General features: G+C 33.6%; 1 protein-coding gene across 6 annotated transcripts in view; it reads right to left on the bottom strand.

Moving 5' to 3' along the window:
* MSH3 (mutS homolog 3) overlaps positions 1-19,577 on the bottom strand; it is a 137,730-nt gene that overhangs the window by 38,432 nt on the left and 79,721 nt on the right. For all 6 annotated transcript variants that reach the window (XM_032475184.1, XM_032475159.1, XM_032475174.1 and 3 more), the window contains 5 exons: positions 19,326-19,494; positions 14,229-14,293; positions 11,313-11,429; positions 6,070-6,177; positions 773-884 (listed from right to left, as the gene is read on the bottom strand). In XM_032475184.1, coding sequence (XP_032331075.1) covers positions 773-884; positions 6,070-6,177; positions 11,313-11,429; positions 14,229-14,293; positions 19,326-19,494 — 571 coding nt within the window. The remainder of the gene's footprint in view (positions 1-772; positions 885-6,069; positions 6,178-11,312; positions 11,430-14,228; positions 14,294-19,325; positions 19,495-19,577) is intronic.

Raw genomic sequence — 19,577 nt, 5'->3', positions numbered from 1 at the left:
AACACTTCTCCTCATGTCCCTGGTCTGCACGGACTCACTCTCTTTAGTCAATATCTCAACCTGGGAAACCTTCCCAAAAGCTCCCCCTATACTGGGTTTGGCTGACTTGCTACATGCTCCGTGACACCTGGTTTTCTGCACCATTAGCACTTCCCAAGCTATATGGTAATAATCTTGTCTGCTAGACCACAAGCTCTCAAAGGGCATGGAATATCTCTGTTTTGCTTACCACTCTGTCCTAATACTTTGCTTCACTACCTGGGGCTAAATAGGCACTCAGTAAGCATGTGTTAAATGTATAAATACTTAAAATCATTAATGTTCTGTAAGAGAACTCTAGTCCATATGACAAAAATTCTTATCATTGAAATCGACTGAAGCATCTGTGATTCTTTCACAAAATATCTGAAAACAGTAAAACACAAAACAAAGCATATACTATACACTAACAGGAATTTGCAAAACCATGGTATAATTCCACCCCATTAGCATATGTGGCCATTTATAAATATAAAATATTTTCCCTGTGTACCAAGGATAACTAATTAGGACTAATCCTTTAGTTGCTAAATCTTTCCCTCTATGGATATCTTTCATTGGAAATAGCACCAATTCCATGTTTGGTGGTGAATAGAAAACTATTGTCAAGGATCAGTCAATTTAAATCCAAAGTTAAAATTTAGGTAAATTTTTAAAACATCATTTGACATTCAAAAGTCTGGGATCAATGTTACTATCTTTCACTTATTTTTTGCCATAATGTGGTACTTACTGACAAATTTGTACTATTGGGAACATACTGGTCCTGTTCTCCCAGCAATATGTCAATCACAGGGTGTCTGCCATTTTTTATTATGATTTTTCTTTCTTCTTGTAGAGTCGGTCTGCAAAGAGAAGCATGCTTCAATTTACAAGGAAAGAAATTAGCCTTTAAAAAAATCTAAAATAGCATGACAAAATTTTACGGCCAGTCTGTCAGAGACAAAACAAAACCTTAAACATGGACTTTAAGAACATATGTTCAGAACAAGGCTTGGAGTATAAAAGTTAAATTTTAAACATAAATCAGAATTGGGAAGAAAATTATTGTAATTATAGTGCTCTGAAGCACAAACTTTAGCCAAGTCTTACGATGGCTCTATAACTGAGATCTACCTTTACAAGATCCATTTTATTTTTTATTTTTTTACTATTCTCTAAGATATTTTCATTAATAAAAATTATGATTCAGATTGTTGCTACTTAAATCATTTCCAGAAATAAGCAAAATAAAGAAAATCATGTAAAATCATTTCTAGATTTAATTATTACATTAAAATATATTATACGTTGGACTTGGGGACAGAATGACCTAAAATTTTCATATTTCTGTTTAATTAAAACATCTTTCTATTGTCTTTAGTGTCTTTCACTTTTTTTGACATAAAAAACATTTGTTTGCCTTGTTGGTTTTGTTTCTTAAACTTTTATATTTCTGTTTTTATCTACAGCTTTATTTACCCAAGCTCTTGTGAGCACTGTCCTACTCTAAGTCTCCTCCCCAGAGGTTACCACTGAGAGCAGTTTAGTTTCTACCCTTCCCAAACTTCCATGCATTTAAGTTTATATACATTCATCGTATTGCTTTGTGATTTCTTTAAAACACACACACACACACACACACACACAACCCAGAATCATACTGTAATATATCATTCCACAACTATTTTGTATTTCCCCTTAATCCTCAGTACACATAAAACATAGATTTCACCATTTCCTATATGGGGCCAATGAGCTTTTACTTATTCTTTTAACATTTCTAAGTCATTTTACAAATAATTTGCAGAACTGAGAATAAAAGAATAGTGGAAAAAAACCTTCATGACAAATTTTAGTGAGAATTCAAACACAGCAAATCTCAAATTTTTATTCCCTATCTTCCCGGTTTTGAAGGCATAAATGTGCAACACTCTGAATGTAAGTAACTGCTTATCAGCTGTCAGGCATGCATCTGGGCCATATTCATTTATAAATACTAATTCTAGATTGTGATACATTTTTAATAGGTTCTAGCTTATTATTTCTGGTTCTTTTACCACTAGCAATAAAAACGCAGAATTTTTTGAAATCTTTTAAAGGTCTTAAGTTTGTTAAAGAGAAGACAGTCTTCTTCTTTGCTTCACAATTGCAAAACATTTTCGCTTATGTTTATAAATACAATGAGAATAATCAAATAAGTACTTTTATTCTATATCATTTATTTTCTTTCACTCTCCTACCTTCAGCACCTGTTCACCAACAGAGTATCAAGTAAATTTTAGTGCACAAATGTCATAAAAGAATATTGCCACACATCCTTTTAGCAAAACAGGATGCTCTCAATTCTTATCACTAAATAGTACATGGTGTGTGCTTCCTACGGAATAACAAACTAGATAAGAATACTACATTTCATTAAGCCCTTACAAATAAACTGCTCATACTAATTCTTGAATTTGAGACAATGCATCTATGATATTATTACATAAACATTCATAATCTGAGATTTTGTTTACGTAAGACATTTCATCATCATTAGTGTCTAGAGGACTGCTACCTTTCATTTCATATTCATGTTCATCTTTTGATTAGTAACTATGAAATATCTACTGCCATTTTTTTTCTCTTTGCTATTATGGGTGAAAATTTAATAATTCTGAATTCCCAACTGTGTTCATTGAAAGAAGCAGACTACAACAGTGGCACCTCCAGTCTTCTTTTATACCTTCTTGAAAGATAATGTAACTCTTTTGGCAATACAATGAGAAAACAAGAATGATGTAATGTGATTTCTATCTCACTTTAATATCATCATTCTCCAGCTTCCTTCTTATTTTAGACTTTTATAGCATAGTGAGAATAATTGATTAACAATGATGAAATACTTCCGAGGTCTTTCAGCTATAAGCAAGAAAAATCATTAAAGATTCCCAAATGCATCTTAGATTTTTAAAGGGTCAACCGGACTCATATGGTAAATGCAAGACAGTAAGTTTTATTTATTCTTTTTTAAAGTAAATTTTCTTTTTGTTCTTTGGAAGACCTCCTAAAAACTCAAAAGCTGAAATTAGGTAATGAACTCTGGTATGGAATACTGAAGATTAAGGATCACTTCTTTTCAGAACTTCAATGTTCTTCGGAAGCTGCTGTACAATAAGTTAGCTGTTCTGCATTGTTAAACATTTAGACTGTCCAGATTTTCTATGCTATAAACAATGCTGCAATGAACAACCATATATATGTGCCTGTGTGCATACATCCAAGTGTTTCTCTAAGCGAGAGGAAATTCCTGAGGTGGAATTTCTAAATTATAGGGTATGCATATTTTTAATAGATAACATAGCTGCATGAATTTACCTTTCCCCCAGCAGGATATGAAAGGTGACTTTTTAAACCCTCACTTAAAGTTGGTATCATCAAACTTTCTAATTTTTAATACTGTGGTAGTTGAACAGTGTTATCTCATTGTTTTAATTTGCACTCACTGATTACTAAAGTTGAACATCTTTTCAGTCAATTTCTTGGCCATCTGTTGGTCTTTTTCATCATAATATTCTATTAATGACCTCTTCAAGTGCTTAGACTCAGAACTTTCACACATAAGCACATTTCTGAACCTGGTTATAACACCAAGAAATATTGCTTTCCTATATACTTAAATTCTTTTTCTTAAATATATCTGACTAACAAAACCCTAAGAATGTACACTCACATTTCTCAAGGAAAGTGACTAAACTATCTTCTGAGTAAAAAATTTGAAATCATCCTTTCGAAAAGGACATTTAAAATTACAAGTAAAGGACAGTTTTTGGATTTTACAGTATAATTCTAAGATAGAATTTTTATCTAGATGGGTTACAAATTTACTGTAAAAGAAAAAATGAAACCAACTGTAAGTGATATCAATTTTAAAAATAAAATCCTAAGTACTCTGCCAAATGAAATCAACATATCATACTCACGACATTGATATGACTTTCCAGGAAGGTTTTCACTTTAGAATAAAAACTTGAGGGATTTGTTCAGCTCTAAAATCTACACTGACTTACTCAGTTGCTATCAAAATTATATGACAAAACACCTCCTGGTACAGTAAGAAGCAAACAATTATTCAGAGAGCTGAGATGATATACTATATTACAGCTACAAAAAGATACGAAATTCATGTAGATGGTATTTTGTGGCACTGAAGGAGAAAGAACTGAGAAAATTTGGATGCTGCCTAGAAAGAATGAAACATTGAAATTGAACAAATTTATTTACTTTACATTTTTAAAACTGCATCATTCTCCTTTAAATGCCCCAGAAAAACAGAACATCAATCTATATTAGTAAAACAGTATAATGCCCAGAATACAAACTGGATAGAAAGACCTAGAATAAGAACTTTTACATAAATATTTAGACTATAGTGAATAAAGTGTCCTAATAACATTTAAAAAGAAAAGATTGTAATTATGAAGCCAAATAATCAATTTGAACTAACTCCAATAACCTCAATGAACTAAAATCTTTAAACAAGCTGGAAACCTAAGAAACAAAGTATAAACTTTAGATACTTAAATACTAGTTTAAAATGCATTTTAGATAAAAGTTTCCTATTTCATGGCTATTTACACTCAATTTTCTGGCTGCTATAAAAGAGACTGAGGTTATGGCATGATTTTTCTTAATATATTAATATATTTAATATATTTTCTTAAAATACGTAATGTCCACTTTGGAAAGTATGTTAGCACGTGACATTTCCTGGAATTGTAATACTGATAGAATGGGTAGTTTGGAATAAGCTTACTGAGGACAAATAAAAAGTTGGATAAAGTATAGAAAACAGCTACTTGAAGGCACCTGGTAGCTAACAAGACAGCAGGGAATTACCAGGATAGGATCTTGGGTAGAGCAGAGGGCCAGGGAGGGTATTTGCTGATTTCTGAGGGAATAGCTGATGCTGAGCCATATAAACAGCTTTAATCTGAACTGAGATACCAAGGGGCTGCACACCAGGCATAAGAGTGCATCTGAAGTAAGAACTTTGAATCTCTGAATCATCTCAAGCCCTGATATGGAGTAAATGATGCCAAAACGCTACTAGTGTCTTGCGATGTGACTCTTTCAGAAGGAATATAATATCAAATTATTTCTACAAATGATTTTGCAAATACAATGCCCAGAAGATAATCAAAATAACCAGGCATTCAAGGAGATACATGAATGAAAATGAGCAGAAACAAGAGACTACAGATATCTGAATCATCAGACCAGACTTTAAGATAACTATGCTTATTATCATGTTCAAAGAGACAGATGAGATTGCAAATTGATGAAAAAATAAATTATTATAGGTATGAAAGATACTAACAACCCTTAAGTTCAGAAACTCTTATTAAAGAGAAAGACTTTTACCATACTAAATCTTTCTGATTTTTTAATAAATATCAATGAGTAATAATTGCTATTTATTAAGTGTGTATCATCTGCCTAGTCCTGCTTAGACATTTCATAATGTTTTTATCTCATTTAATTTGCACATCATCTTTAAGAGGTAGGTATTATTTTGTCAATGCAGAAACTGAAGATCAGAGAGATTATGAAACTTGTTTAAGGTCAGTTGTTAAATAACCAGGCTAGTATTATGCCCTAAGGAGGTGATTAGGTCCTAAGGGCAGAGACCTCATGAATAGGCTAGTATTCTTATAAAAGAGACACCAGAGAGGCAATGCCCACAGGAGCCACAGAGAGCTACCAGCGCAAAATTCCAGCCTGAGGGAGCTTTATAAAAATGTCACCCATATAAACCAAAAAATTGAAATATGTAACATTCACCTGTCTAGTCATAGTGAATATCTGCTTTCAGGGTTCTCAATAATAGAGCAAGAAAGGAATTTGTTCATTTTAAATCAAGCTATATGTGTATGACATTCAGCTTTACCAAGAGTCCAACACATTGAGTAATTTTAATACTCTGTAATAAAAACACTAAAATTAATTGAATAATGCCATCTGATCTAAAGCACTGAGAAATGGGAGAAATTTTAAAAAATATATTACCTGCAGTAATCTCCTTGCTTGGTGACCTTGGCCAGGGAGAAAATGCAGTCAATAGTTGCTAGGTGATGTACTGCTTTACACAAGCACTGATAATGTTTATTGAAATTCCTACAGAAGCAATGATGATGAAAAGGTTAGCAAACTGATTTCTCAGACCTGTAAGAGCTGTACAATAAGTAATCACTTTGTTAGTTAAGATGAGCATAAACAAAATAACCAGGCATACCTCATAGTTAGGAAAGGTGGAAATTACATTGAACTACTTTTCTGTTTAATAATTGGATGACTGAGGCTTTTGTTTGTTTCATTTGGAAAGAGTTATATATATTTAAAATAGTTTCTATACAAAGATGTCTACTATTAATACCTTATTGCACATTTCACGTGACCATGACATTTCAAACTCAGAGCTAATTAACACAAATTTAGTTTAAATAACATCATGAACTACCCAGATGGATCATTTCCCTTTGTGCTTCTCCACAGCATCATCCAAACTGGGAATAACAGTTTCAGCATTTCTCTCTCACACTGACTGGAAGCTTCTCCATGGTAGATCCCACGTCTATCTGGTTTACCTATCGGTGTAGCCCCAACATCTAGCCCATAACCTTGGCACAGGGTTGACATTGTAATAAATTGTGTTGAAGGCAAACAAGAAGAAAAGTACGTTTTTCCAGTGATCTTCAGTTATCTTATTAATAACTAATACAGAAATTAAATCGAAGACTTCTTTTAAAAAAAGACATGTCATTGCCTCAAATCTTTGACTAATTAGGTAGCTGGTGATTTAAAAGCTTAGAAGACTTCTGTTGAAAGACTTATTCAGAAAAAATATAGGAATGTATGCAAGTGTTTCCTTTTTTTTTGCTTAGACTATCCCATTATTTCTTATCGCAGGTATCGCTTACATCCTGTTAAAGATCTCCCCAGCATGAGTATTATGCTGAATGTTTCTCTTAAAGATATTTTGTACTGCAGGTTTCAGAAACTTTGAGATTTAGCCGATTTGCTTTTCTTAAACCCGAAGTTTTTTAGAGTGCTTCCAGCTTGAAAAGGCTATCCCGATTAAGCTACTATGGGATTAGTTATTTCTATTTTACCACTGTATTGATTTTTCAAGAACCTATAATTTCTGCTTTTTTATTAATATTAGAATAAGATAGTCCATGTAAGTGACTTTTTGAGATTCTAGAAACATTTTAAATATCCAATTTTATTTCTGTGTTAACTACATGTGAACTGAAAAATATATTTACAGCATATTTAAACTTCCATGTCTGAATAGAGTATAATGAACACAATTTACCCATTTTTCCCTGAATTAAAGTTCGTCAAAACAAACAACATGAATCCTACTAACAGTGTCAAGAGTCTGTGCAAAATCCCAAACACAGAGGAGACTGGACCCTGCATCAGACAGGAGCACTCAGTTCCCACCTTAAAAATGACTCAGTTTTGAAGAAGCCACGGGCTGCAGAGACCTAACACTACTGAGTGGCTGCCCAGTGATCAGGGCTTGTCATTCCTGGTCTGGCTTTGATTTTAGATCGGACCACTCATTTACCCCTTGGACTGTGGCCAATTTTGCTCCTATTCTAATTCTGACCCATTTGGTCTTCTTATCCTAACACTCTCTCTTTTGCCAGAGAGTAGCCACAGTTGATATTTCTACTCTTGCCTCTCTGGGTCTGAGTGTTAAAGCACTTTATTTCTTACTTTCACCCCTCCTTCTCAGGTCCTGTTCAGGCTGCTAAGACCCTAATTTGCCACCACCCAGCACCCTTACGTTGAGGGTAACTGTCCCTGATGATCTTCTAACTTCCAGACTGAAATAAGTGACATTACTCTCAGTGAGTACCATTTCAGTTTCACAACGACAAAAGAGGCAGGGAGAGGTAAGGAAATTATTTTGATGTGGACAACAATGTTCTTTCTTATATCAATGATACAAATAAGGCATGTGAATAAAAATTTAAAGCTCTCATACACTTTATACATCACCATCACAACTCCTATGAAGACTTGTTTGACTTCTTGTTCTTTGTCTATTTGCTATACTTTGCCCAATTTCAAAGAGATCATCCATACTTAGAAAAATGACAAGCTGAAAAATGGGCAATTCAGATAACATTCTGATAGGCTGGGTTTATGTCATAACAACATGCAACTTTATTACTAAGCCACCAAACAACTTCACCTAAGAACTACGATTTGGTCTCTGGTCAAAAGATATTGGTGGGTCCATGGGAAGTCTATTAAGACATGTGGTTCTAAAGCTGTAATGACAGTTTACCAGCAGGTGTTGCTCAGTGACATCTGAAGTTAATAAAAACTGAGACAATTTAATGTTATATTTAAAAATGCGTTTCTAAAATACTTGCACTGCTGTATGAAAGGTATTATAATTCAATTTTTAAAGAATTTGCAATTGAGACTACTCAATATCCATAGCCCATCTTCTAGAACACAAAAGAAACACCTATTTTGAGAGAGGGTTCCATTCACACACTTCCTTACAGTTTGACTTCTTGCAATATTTTGATTGAAAGTAATGTGACTAATGCACAACTGTTAGTGTCTCAGTAAGAGACAAACACACTTGTATAGATGGTATTCAATCCTCTGATGCTAGGTTCATTGAGGTTAATCATTTTTGAAATGACATTACATTCATACCATCTGGCACCTCAAAAAATAGTGTGCCCAACAATGCTGTTCTCAAGTTGAGACTCTTGCTGCAAATGTTATAGTTAAATTTCAGCCAGTAGTCTTTATTTAGATAAAAATTTTAATATATTTTTCTTATTTTTGAAAGTAATATATGTACATTACAGAAACTTTTGCTATCAAATATTTGTAAAGCAAGTTAAATCTCCAGCAACCTCATCATCCAGCTTAATCAGTTAATATTTAAGATCATATATATATGTATTTACATACACACACATACACATTTCTCCAAAGATATACAAATGGCCAATAAGTATATTAAGAATAATAGCATATATATTTAATCTCTTAAAATACAAAGATTTGTATGCTGTGCATGTATGTGAATTTATACATACAGAACTGCATCACACTTTCCATCCTTTTTTTCGCTTAGCAATATGTCGTGAGTACCATATTCTTCTGTGATGTTTTATTTAACGTTAGCTCATTCTTAGCAACTCCCAACTACAGCAAAGGCAGGGTATGATGAAAGCAGAGCTCTCCTGGGTTAATCTGAGAGAAGCCCAGGCAGAGGGCTGCCAGTGAGAACGGCGTGAGGTAATGGTGGGATGCGAGAGAGCACAGGAGAAAAAGGGGCAAATCAAAGAGACTTGTCAGAGAGAAAACAAACAGGAATTTGATAACATATAAAGGGACAAAAAGGAAGAAAGAATCAAGGATAATGCCAATATTTTTAGCCTAGGAGACCTGAAACTTCTTTATTCCAGAATAATGACAGGGAGAAAACCACCCAGGATTATAAATTCAGGTACACTATATAGTGTAGAGAGTAAATAGGTACAACCCCACTGAACCCCAAGACCCTAGAATGTGGCCCCTTGAAGCTTGAAAGGAGAAATTTTAGTCCAATTCTCATGTTCTCAGTGATATTACTAAAGGAAAAGTCTGAGAAACAGAGACTCAAGGACCATGAAAACCCTAAAGATGGGAAACCGAAAGTGAATTGGAAAAGGAACTGAACAGACCAAATTTCCATCCCTAGATTCAAGACTCTGACTCCAGATTACCTCAAAAGATTCAGGATAAGTAAATCGGAATCCCTTTCTGAACTTATAATTTCCAACTCCTCTGGGCAAAAAGAGATGGTACCAAATCACTACCTTTTAAAAACTGCTACATGTTACCTTTTTTTGTTTCTTTATTTTCACTTGTCAGATTGGTTACTTTAAATGGAATAAAGCTCCCTAAATATGTCACTAAATATGTATTGTTTAAGTTTTTAAAGAGAAAGTCTAACAGGGCCAGCTCTGCAGCTGGATGGCCAGGGGCACACACCCTACCACCAGACACACCTGGGCTCCAATCCTTACCCCTGTTGTGCGCAACTTCATATTTCTGCATCTCACTCTTACTCATTTGTAAATTGGGGATGACAATAATGTTTCACTCACAGGACTCCTGTGAGGAATAATGAGCTAATGTATACATATATAAAGTGCTTAGATGAGTGGTGGTCTGGAGTTGGCTCCTACAGACTCACGAAAGTCAATTGTGCACATCTCTTCCCAATCCAGTCCAGCAGGAGCTTGCAATCAGTACTGGTGGGAGTAGTTACACTACAGAAATCAAACAAATGCTACTACTCTTCCAGAGAGCTGGCTGTTAACCATTTACCAGCACACCACAGACTTAAACCTGTTAATGTGAACACATGACTAAATTAATCCAGAATGAAATAGCCTTTGAGACAACGTCAAGGACCTGCTGGAAAAAAAATCTCGTAATAGAAAAATTAAAAAAAGTGGGGGACTATTCTAGATTCAAATACACTAAAAAAACCTTAATAACCAAATACAACATGTAAAGAATTTTTTAAATATGGGGAAAGAGGAAATTCATCATTTCTTACATTAACTAATTTTTCTTAGGTATGATAATGGTGGTAAGATTATACAGCAAAATGTCCTTACTTTTAGAAGATGTATGCTTAAGTATTTAGGGGTGAAGAGTTATAATGTCCAAAGCTTACTTTAAAATGGTTCAGAATAAAAAGTGTATGAGAGAGATATAAAACAAATGTGGCAAATATTAACATCTGATAAAGCTAGGTGCAGGGTATATAGATCTTCATTGCAACTTTTCTACACATTTAAAATTTTTCAAATTAAAAAGTTAGGAGGAAAACAAAGGATGTAAAAATATAAGAAAAAAATTAAATGGAGATAATTTAAAAAAAGAAAAACGAATAACTTGTCTAACTCTGAAATTATCAAGCCTTTATATAAGAAAACTAAACAAAGTCCAAGGTGGAACTTAAAAGTGATGCCACTAGACATCCTTAGCACCAAAATGTTAGTACAGTTACAATAAAGTATATCTGGTCCCTCAACAGAGACCAAGATGAGCTTACATTTCAATGGATTAAAAATAAAATCAGAGAACACATGTACTCAACTATTTGATGGCAGGTCACAAGTAGTAATATCTACTTTTCTTTTTGATGGAAAGATTTTCCGGTCTATTTCTCACAGCAAAAAATCAGATTATATTTTTCATTGTAAACTCACTCTAGAAAATCAAGCCATTCGGCATTGCAGTCAAGGACTAGCTGCTCCCGGAGTTGATTCAGATGTCTGTAATTTTCTACAATAAAAGGAGAGTGAAAGCGGCTCACAGCTTTTGTGCTAGAAGAGGGAAAAAAACAGAAACAGGAAATCAAGGTTACTAAGAAATCAGTAATGCCATCACTTCAGAAAACTAAAGAAGTTATTTATTATTCTGACGAACCTTAAAAGTAAATAGCTGTTAAACAGAGAACATTCTTTAAGTATGATCCTGAACCTTATTAATTCCAAAGATCTTTGTTGTAAGTAAAGTATGTGGAGATCAAAATCATCAGATTATGTTTGGGAAGCTTTTAAAATTCAAATTATATCCATATGGCAAAAACAAAGTTTAGAATTTCTATTTCATAAGCAAAGAGCTTTTTCCTTTAAATTATCCTAAATGAAAATGCTTGCTTTAAAAAAAAAGATCAGAAGTAAATATGGCAAAATAAATCCTGACAAAGCTAGGAGTGGGATACATTGGTGAAAGTTATATTATTGTTTATAATTTGCACTTTTCTGTATGATTAGATTATTTCAGTGGGGAAACAGAAAAGCATTACAAGGAACAGCAATGTAATAATTCAGGAGGCAGTCAAAGAAGAGGAACTCTTCATGATCTAACTGTAGATTCACATGACCCAACTGTAGATTCACATGACCCTAGATGGGAAGAAATACCATGTGTTCCTCTTCTGGGCTTGCATACAATCTCTGTAGAGCCCAACGGCGGATTCAATAGGTCCCTAGTCAGAGAGTCCAGACCAAGGCTCCAACTCTGCCACTTACATGCCAGCTATGTGACTTTGGGCCGATGTAACTGACCTCTAAACATCACTCGCCTCTTCTATCAAAGGGGATAATAATTTTATCTACTTCATAGGTACTGATGAGAGGATGAATCAGATAGCGCTTAGCAGAGTATCTACGTTATCAGTGCTCAGTGTTAGGAGTTGTTCCACGGTGGTGGTGGTGGTTATTACTGTTGATGTTATTACTAAGATGAGACCTTTAAGAGGAAAAGGTCAAAGCTGAGTGATAGGCAGGTGATGACAGAGTGCACTCTGATCTTTGTTTGCACCCCAACTCCTGTAATGTGCTGTCACAATTATCTTTAATTTGGCAAGTTACTGGATTACACATATTACTGGATTAGGAGTGAGCCTTTCACATTCAAAATGTGACTAATGATATGCTAAACCTATCCCTGTCAAGGCTCTGATGGCTAAACGACAGATAAAAAAATCAAAATGAACCTTCCCCCAAACCATCTTATTTATTCATTCAGTTTACATCACTGAATTGTTCAAAAGACACTGGTACTGATTTATGTCTTGCTTATTGCTTTTAAAGTATGTCATCTAGATTTCTATGCAAACATATTCATCATAGCTTTCTCTTCTGACAAAACGTATTTAGTGAGACATTTCAGTGACTGTTCTTGATAGACTAACATGATTTCTTATAATTTCTCTTCACAAAGCATATTACCATTCGTTAGCTGAAGTATAGGACAAAAATAAAGAATGACTGCAAAAGGAGAAAACATCTCCTAAAATCAATACCTAGAACTCAATTACCGCTCTGCTAACACAGAGGGGGAAAAAGGATAGTATTAGAGCTTAAGGAATCCATGATTATGCCTTCAGGATCCTTTAATAGTGGCCATGGATAATAGTTTTCTTTTTTAATTAAAATAACAAATTAACAACATTCGTGTATCATGTCAAAATTTTCTTCCATTCTTAACACAGAGCCTTGATACCATTACCAGCTACTAGTCTCTCTTCTGTTATCTTAGGCAAATGTAACATTTTCATCTCAAGTTCATGCAAACATATTAACAGGTGTAATAAATATTTCACAAAGGATGCCACTCACAAAAGAAAATATACTTCTCTAAAACTACTTTTTTAAATGAGGCCCTTCTTGAGAATCAATGCTTAACCAAGGAGAAAAGGCAAAGTCTCAATGTGGGTCTCTAATTTTGGTTTTGATTCATGATACGACTTACAAAAAGGACATGTAAAGAACTACTAGAGCTAGTGCCATGGAAAACATTAAGAAAAAAGAAATGCAGAGCTCAGTGAGGCAGAAAATGAAATGTCAGCTTCTTAAAAGAAATGTCAGGTATAGCATTCATCAAGAAGTTCAAACAACCAAATTAATCTTATAGTTGAAGATTCTGCAAGTTTTCCCCTCCACGTGTTAAAAGTGTCCTCTGAGGTTTAAGAATAAAACAGTAATTTACAAAGCAAGAAAACAAATGTATACAAATAAGATATCCTTTGGACAAATGTTTTAAAATCAATGATAAAAAGGGTTTAAGATTATTATTTCTCTGGATAAAAGTTCCATGAGAAAACTGCTTTTCATGTCAAGGATGTGGTTATTATCAGTCCAGAAGCATGCAGGTACACAGATGTCTTTATAGTTCATGTTAATAAAAAAAAATGTATTTTTTGTGGGAGTTTTTTTTTTTAATTGAAGTATAGCTGATTTATAATGTTGTGTTAATTTCTGGTGTACAGCACAGTGATTCGTTTATACATATTTTCATATTCTTTTTCATTTTAGGCCATTATAAAATATTGAATACAGTTCCCTGTGCTATACAGTAGGATCTCGTTGTTTATCCATTTTATACATAGTAGTTACTATCTACAATGTATTTTTAAGGCGGGGAGGGTACAGCCCAAGTGGCAGAGCACATGCTTAATGTGCACGAGGTCCTGGGTTCAATCCCCAGTACCTCCTATAAAAATAAATAAATGGATAAACCTAATTATGTTCCTCCCCCAACAAAAAAAAAGGAAAGAAAAAGGTTATACAAAATTAAAATACATATATATATATAAAATGTATTTTTAAACTTACCTTCCAACCTTAACCCAATCAGTTGGTATACAAGATACAGCAAAATTCTTTATTTCAATCATGAACTAAAATGAATACAAATAAAGGTTAGATATTTAAATGATTAATCATTATATTTTAAAATTTTCCTTAAAATTGTGCTTAGTAGTGTAGCAAATATTATTCTAAACATTCAAAGTAAACACAGTATTGTTATTGAGAGAGCTCATATATGTACAACCAAATATTATTAATTAGGGTTTCAATACCTGGGATAAAGTATAATTTGTATTGAGCAAAAAATCTGTAATAAAGGATATAACTTGGTGCTTTAATGTTGATAACATTGTTGCATTCATACTACGAATAGTGATTTTTCTTTAACGATCTCTTTCAATTGTTAGTACCCACTTAACTTAAGAATTCTATTACTCAGTAATAAGACTGAATTTCCAAGTAAATAAAAATTTTAAATATTTTATTATAAGATGTTAAGCTTGAGATATGGTCGATCCCTTATTCTGAACTGAAGAGGATTTATTATAACAGTTTTTATCCAAGAAAACTAAGTCCTGCAAAAGTATCCTCATAAAAAGCAATGACTTCCTCAGCAATTAAGGGAGGAAGGTACTTCCTCACATGATTACTTTCCCTAGGTTTTGGTTTATATGAACCATGTCTTTATAGATCCACCTGTACTCTACCGGCTCCTCTGAATCAGCCAGCAAGCAGTGAAACCACTACTTCCAAAATATCTTGCATTTCTAGCATGACTTGTATATCATCCCTTCTTCCTGCTCACTTTCCTGTATTACTGCAATAAAATTCAATGTTTTATTTAAACAAAGAAATAAGCAAATAGAAAATAGACTTATTTTTGTATGAGATGGAACCGAGAAGCTCTATGGCTGCCACTAATTTCAAGATGGCTTACAGGAGCTTTTTCACATATGTTTACAACATTTCAGATATTTATAATGTGTGTATAATTAATAGTATCAGCCTGGCTCTTGAATTTACTTTTCTATTAATAGCAACACAGTAGCTTTCACATTAATTATAATAGGAATTAATGGTTAACGCCAAGATTTTTCATCCTTAGCAAAGACTTTGTAATTAATAATGTCCTCTTGTATAGAGAGGAAATTAACACAATTTCAAATCTGACATATCCAGCTAGAGTTAAGGGTAAAGAGTCTTAAAAATTCCCCTTTGGCTAAAAAAAAGCAACTGAGGGAAAAAATCCACAAAATAAGTTATCATTGATGAGAAAGAAAATCACTTTAAGAGTATGCTAAAAAAAATTCTGCTTAAATATTATTTTGAAATGTTCTATGAGAAGACATATTGGTCTTTTTACAAAATGGAGGAGCTATGCCAAAGGCAAGAAGTAAAATTCAAGACCGTATTAGATTATTAATATTTGAGTCTGTGGCCATGCCACCCCAAATGCGCCCCATCTCGTCTGATCATTAATATGCGGGAAGGACACGTATAACACAGAGCTCCACAGGAAATACTGCCTAAGGGATAATGGAAATTTTGAAAAGAAACTAAAACTGCCTCAACGAGGCTTCTGGGCAGCCAGCTAGGCTGGGGTACTCAAGTTTTTCCCTGTAACACCACAGCACATCAGCTCTGGACTCACATCCATGCCTCACAAATTATCAGCTGCCACTGCCACAGCCCTCCAGAGCACCGCGAATAGTTTGGACCATAACCATTCAATCTACAAGTATCCAGAGTCTACTCTAAGAACCATTACAGCTCCTCAAACAAGCCAATATAGAATGGAAAAATTAGGAATCAGGAAAGCCCACGTGGACCTCCCGCTTGGTAAACCTCAGGGGTCACTTCCTCAGGTGCTGGTCCTGTGTGTCCTCTTCTTTTCAGCCTGTGTTTCTCCTTAGAACTGTCATCAATTAGCAGTTTTTTTTTTTTTTTTTCTGTTCTACACTAGCTACGGAATAGAAAATTTTCCATTTCCTTTCACAAACATTCTAAGAATGAGCTGACAGGCCTTTCGTTCAGAGACTTTATTGCTAATGAAAAAGGAAACCAGCAAAACTTGGAAATCAACATGTATCTCAGAAATCTTATGAGGCTTCTCAAAGCAATTTCCCTTAGTCAGTTCGTGACTTTGCTTCTTAGGTGTTAACGTGAGAGGTCTGTCTTGATTCATTCTAACAATCCCTTATATTCTTCTGCTGGGATCCAGTTCCAACTTGGTTAAATATCAGATATTGTTACTCAAACTACAGCCCGTGGGATCACTGAGCTGGTATCATTGTTGAGTTTGCTGAAATTCTTAGCTCACTCCAGAAATTGCTCTCTGTTTTCTCCAAGACCACACTTAACCCATTCCTACTCTTCCCTCTTTTCTTTCTCATTCTCTCTTAAGAATTCTCAAATTTTTTATGTAGATGTTAAGACTTAACAGAGAACGCTTTCCATGTCTTAAACATGCTAAGCAGAGATGTGGATATGCTGCGAGTTGTGAATTAATTATTGTTTTCCTAACGATTTTCCCCCAATATTTCTTTCCTTTTCCTTAAGACTACTACTAACCAATGCTGCCCCAAATCCAAATATCACCCCATGTTCATTCCATATTTGTTTCAAGGTTAAGAGACAACTCTCTCTATACATAAAACATGAGAGAGACTGTCACAGAAGCAGTGAATTAACTATGTAAAGGTATGTAAGTTTCTGCTTTCATTATTTTCTTTCTTTCAGTACTTTCTAAACAAATACGTACAGAGTTAGACACAATAATTCACCATAGTCAATAAGGCTTAGTATTCTAATGAGCACATAAAAACTAGGAACTAAGGGGAAAAAAATGAATGTTGCCAAAAGTAACTCTGGCCTGACAGTCTATTTATTTTAACTACTAACAATAAGATCTATGTACCACATGGGGTTGCTATAACAGGTCTTTAAAAATCTATTACAAAAGTTCTATTTATGGAAATAAAATTTCAGACAGAATAGAAGAGTATAAAATAAGAAACATGTATATAAAACAAAAGGTTTTCCTTCCTTTCTTCTTCACTTCTCAGAGTTAATCATGTTTGACAGAGTCTGTTGTTAGATCTTCAAGTATCTCTAAATTTGCTGATATCTTCAGTATAAATAAACAGAATTTGATTATAACACTGCTGACTATTAAGAATTCATGTGGTGTTTGAATGAATTAGAATCACTAATTCCTCAAAAAATGTTATAAAAGCGATTCTGTACTGATGTACTATTAAGATTCTAGAGGTTTTAAAAAACTAACAAGACACCTTTTGTTAAAAACTAAGAAATTTCTTGCCTCAAATTCATCACCTTTACCTAGTACGGATTAAGAATAAAAAGATAATTTATCTTCCTTGCTAATCCTCTGTAATCCAATTACTTGATTTCCATGCTGTGCATTTTCTTAAACATCTCTGCTATATGGGTAAAGAATAACTAATCTACTATCCCTTAGGAATTCCTAATCAGTTTTCTCCATTTTTACTTTAAAGCTGCCAACTGAATTCGGGGCTCTCTTTCTAAGCTTTATTTTAGTGTTTTAGTTTGAATAGTATCTAAAATCTCTGGATTTTATTAAATAAAATCTGTGATGTTGATAATTCCTCGTGTAGAGTGAAATAATGACATGGTATAAGGATTGGAGTCAGGCTGACCTAGGCTGGAACTGAGTTTTTTCTAACTTGGGTAATTTATCTTACTACCCTAAGCCTCAGTTTTCCTTCCTGCAAAACTGGAAAAACCCCTTTCTGTATTGTTACATGGATTCAATAATATATGCCTGTTACAAGGATTCAATAATATATGTAAAGCACTTAGCACCATTCCAAACTTAATAAGTGTTTGCTAAATGGTAACTATATGACTATTATTACAGCATGTACACTCAGCTTTCCCCACTGTAATACCAGGTAACCACTTTTCTACTACACATCTTTTATTAATGTATTAAGCAATTTTGATCATTTCATTTTCAACAAGTAGACCAGAACAGTGGTGCTGAGGTCACTTCTCACAGTCATAATTGCATAATGAAACCAAGAGATATTTGGTATTTGCCTGTTCAGGGAGGGCTGAGAAGTACAGATATTGTAAAATCATTTTTCTGTTATATAGAGCACTATATGGAATGCATTATGAAGTCTCAGCCTGAGTATAAATAACATCTTAAGTCCAGAAGACAGGCTAACTTAACCAATGGTCCATTAAATTAATATACATTTCTAAAAAGATTATAATTTAATGTAGACTTTCTTATTTCAAATAATCATATAAATCAACACTGCTGGCTAAACAGATAAAGTGATCTAAGTATTTTAAAAACTGATTTGAAATTAAGCCTTTCTCTCAGTTGGAATCTATACTTTATCAGCCATACGATGCAATGCCTCAAGTACTCAACCACACTTAAAAAAAAGTGTACTTCTTCTTGGTTCTCATTCAGATATTAATATCAAACTTTAAACAGAAGTACACATAACAAAAACTACATTCTAGACAGCACCATAATATTATGCAAGGCTCACTAAATGTAGGTTTTCACTACATACATACAAAGTTTTGGGGGTTTTTTTTGTTTTTGTTTTTTGTTTTTGTTTTTTTTAGTAGATACACTCCTTCAGAAGGAAGCCTTGCCATTTAATCACTTCATGATCTAATTAATGTAGGTTGTTTACTTTGTATCATTTCATCATCTGTAGGCCAGGAATCAAAGACTTACTTCTCTCTCCTGGATTTAGGGTAAATGAATTCTATAAAGTTATTATTTATAATAGTCAAGCATTTCTATAACATAATTTCAATAAGTAATATTAAAACACATGTAACATTAAGATGCATGATTTCACCCAGAGACTAAAGTATGAAGTAAATGAGCAAACAAAATGCTGTTATTAAAGGAAAATTCTTATCAAAACAAGCTATTACAACATATTCCTAAGGAACAAAATAGAAAATCTGAAAAAAACAACAACAATAAAAAACACCCACAACAAAAAAAACAACCTTTCATCCTATCCTCAGATTTTGATTTACATTTTAAAATCACTTCCCTACTTGAGGAAAACTAACACAAAATAAAAGTGTGTTTGACATTACCTCCTGTCCTGAGACTGTCACATATTGTGCAGAAGGGTTTTTGAGTATTTTTCGTATTTCTTGCAAATGTATTTGGATCTTATAAGTAACTTCTTGAATTTCATCCTTTCTCTTTTTTATTAAAGGGAAATCAGAAAGGTCACTGAATAATTCAGTTTTATCCCCAGACCTAAAAAAATGAAAAAATGCAAATACATATATTGAACCACATTACTTTTATCAATTATCAATTCTTTTTCATAGCATAATGAA

Source organism: Camelus ferus, chromosome 3 (genome assembly GCF_009834535.1).
Source record: "Camelus ferus isolate YT-003-E chromosome 3, BCGSAC_Cfer_1.0, whole genome shotgun sequence".
In the NCBI taxonomy this organism is placed as follows: Eukaryota; Metazoa; Chordata; class Mammalia; order Artiodactyla; family Camelidae; genus Camelus; species Camelus ferus.
Note: the sequence above shows the minus strand (reverse complement) of the source record. Positions and strands in the feature narration are given on the sequence as shown.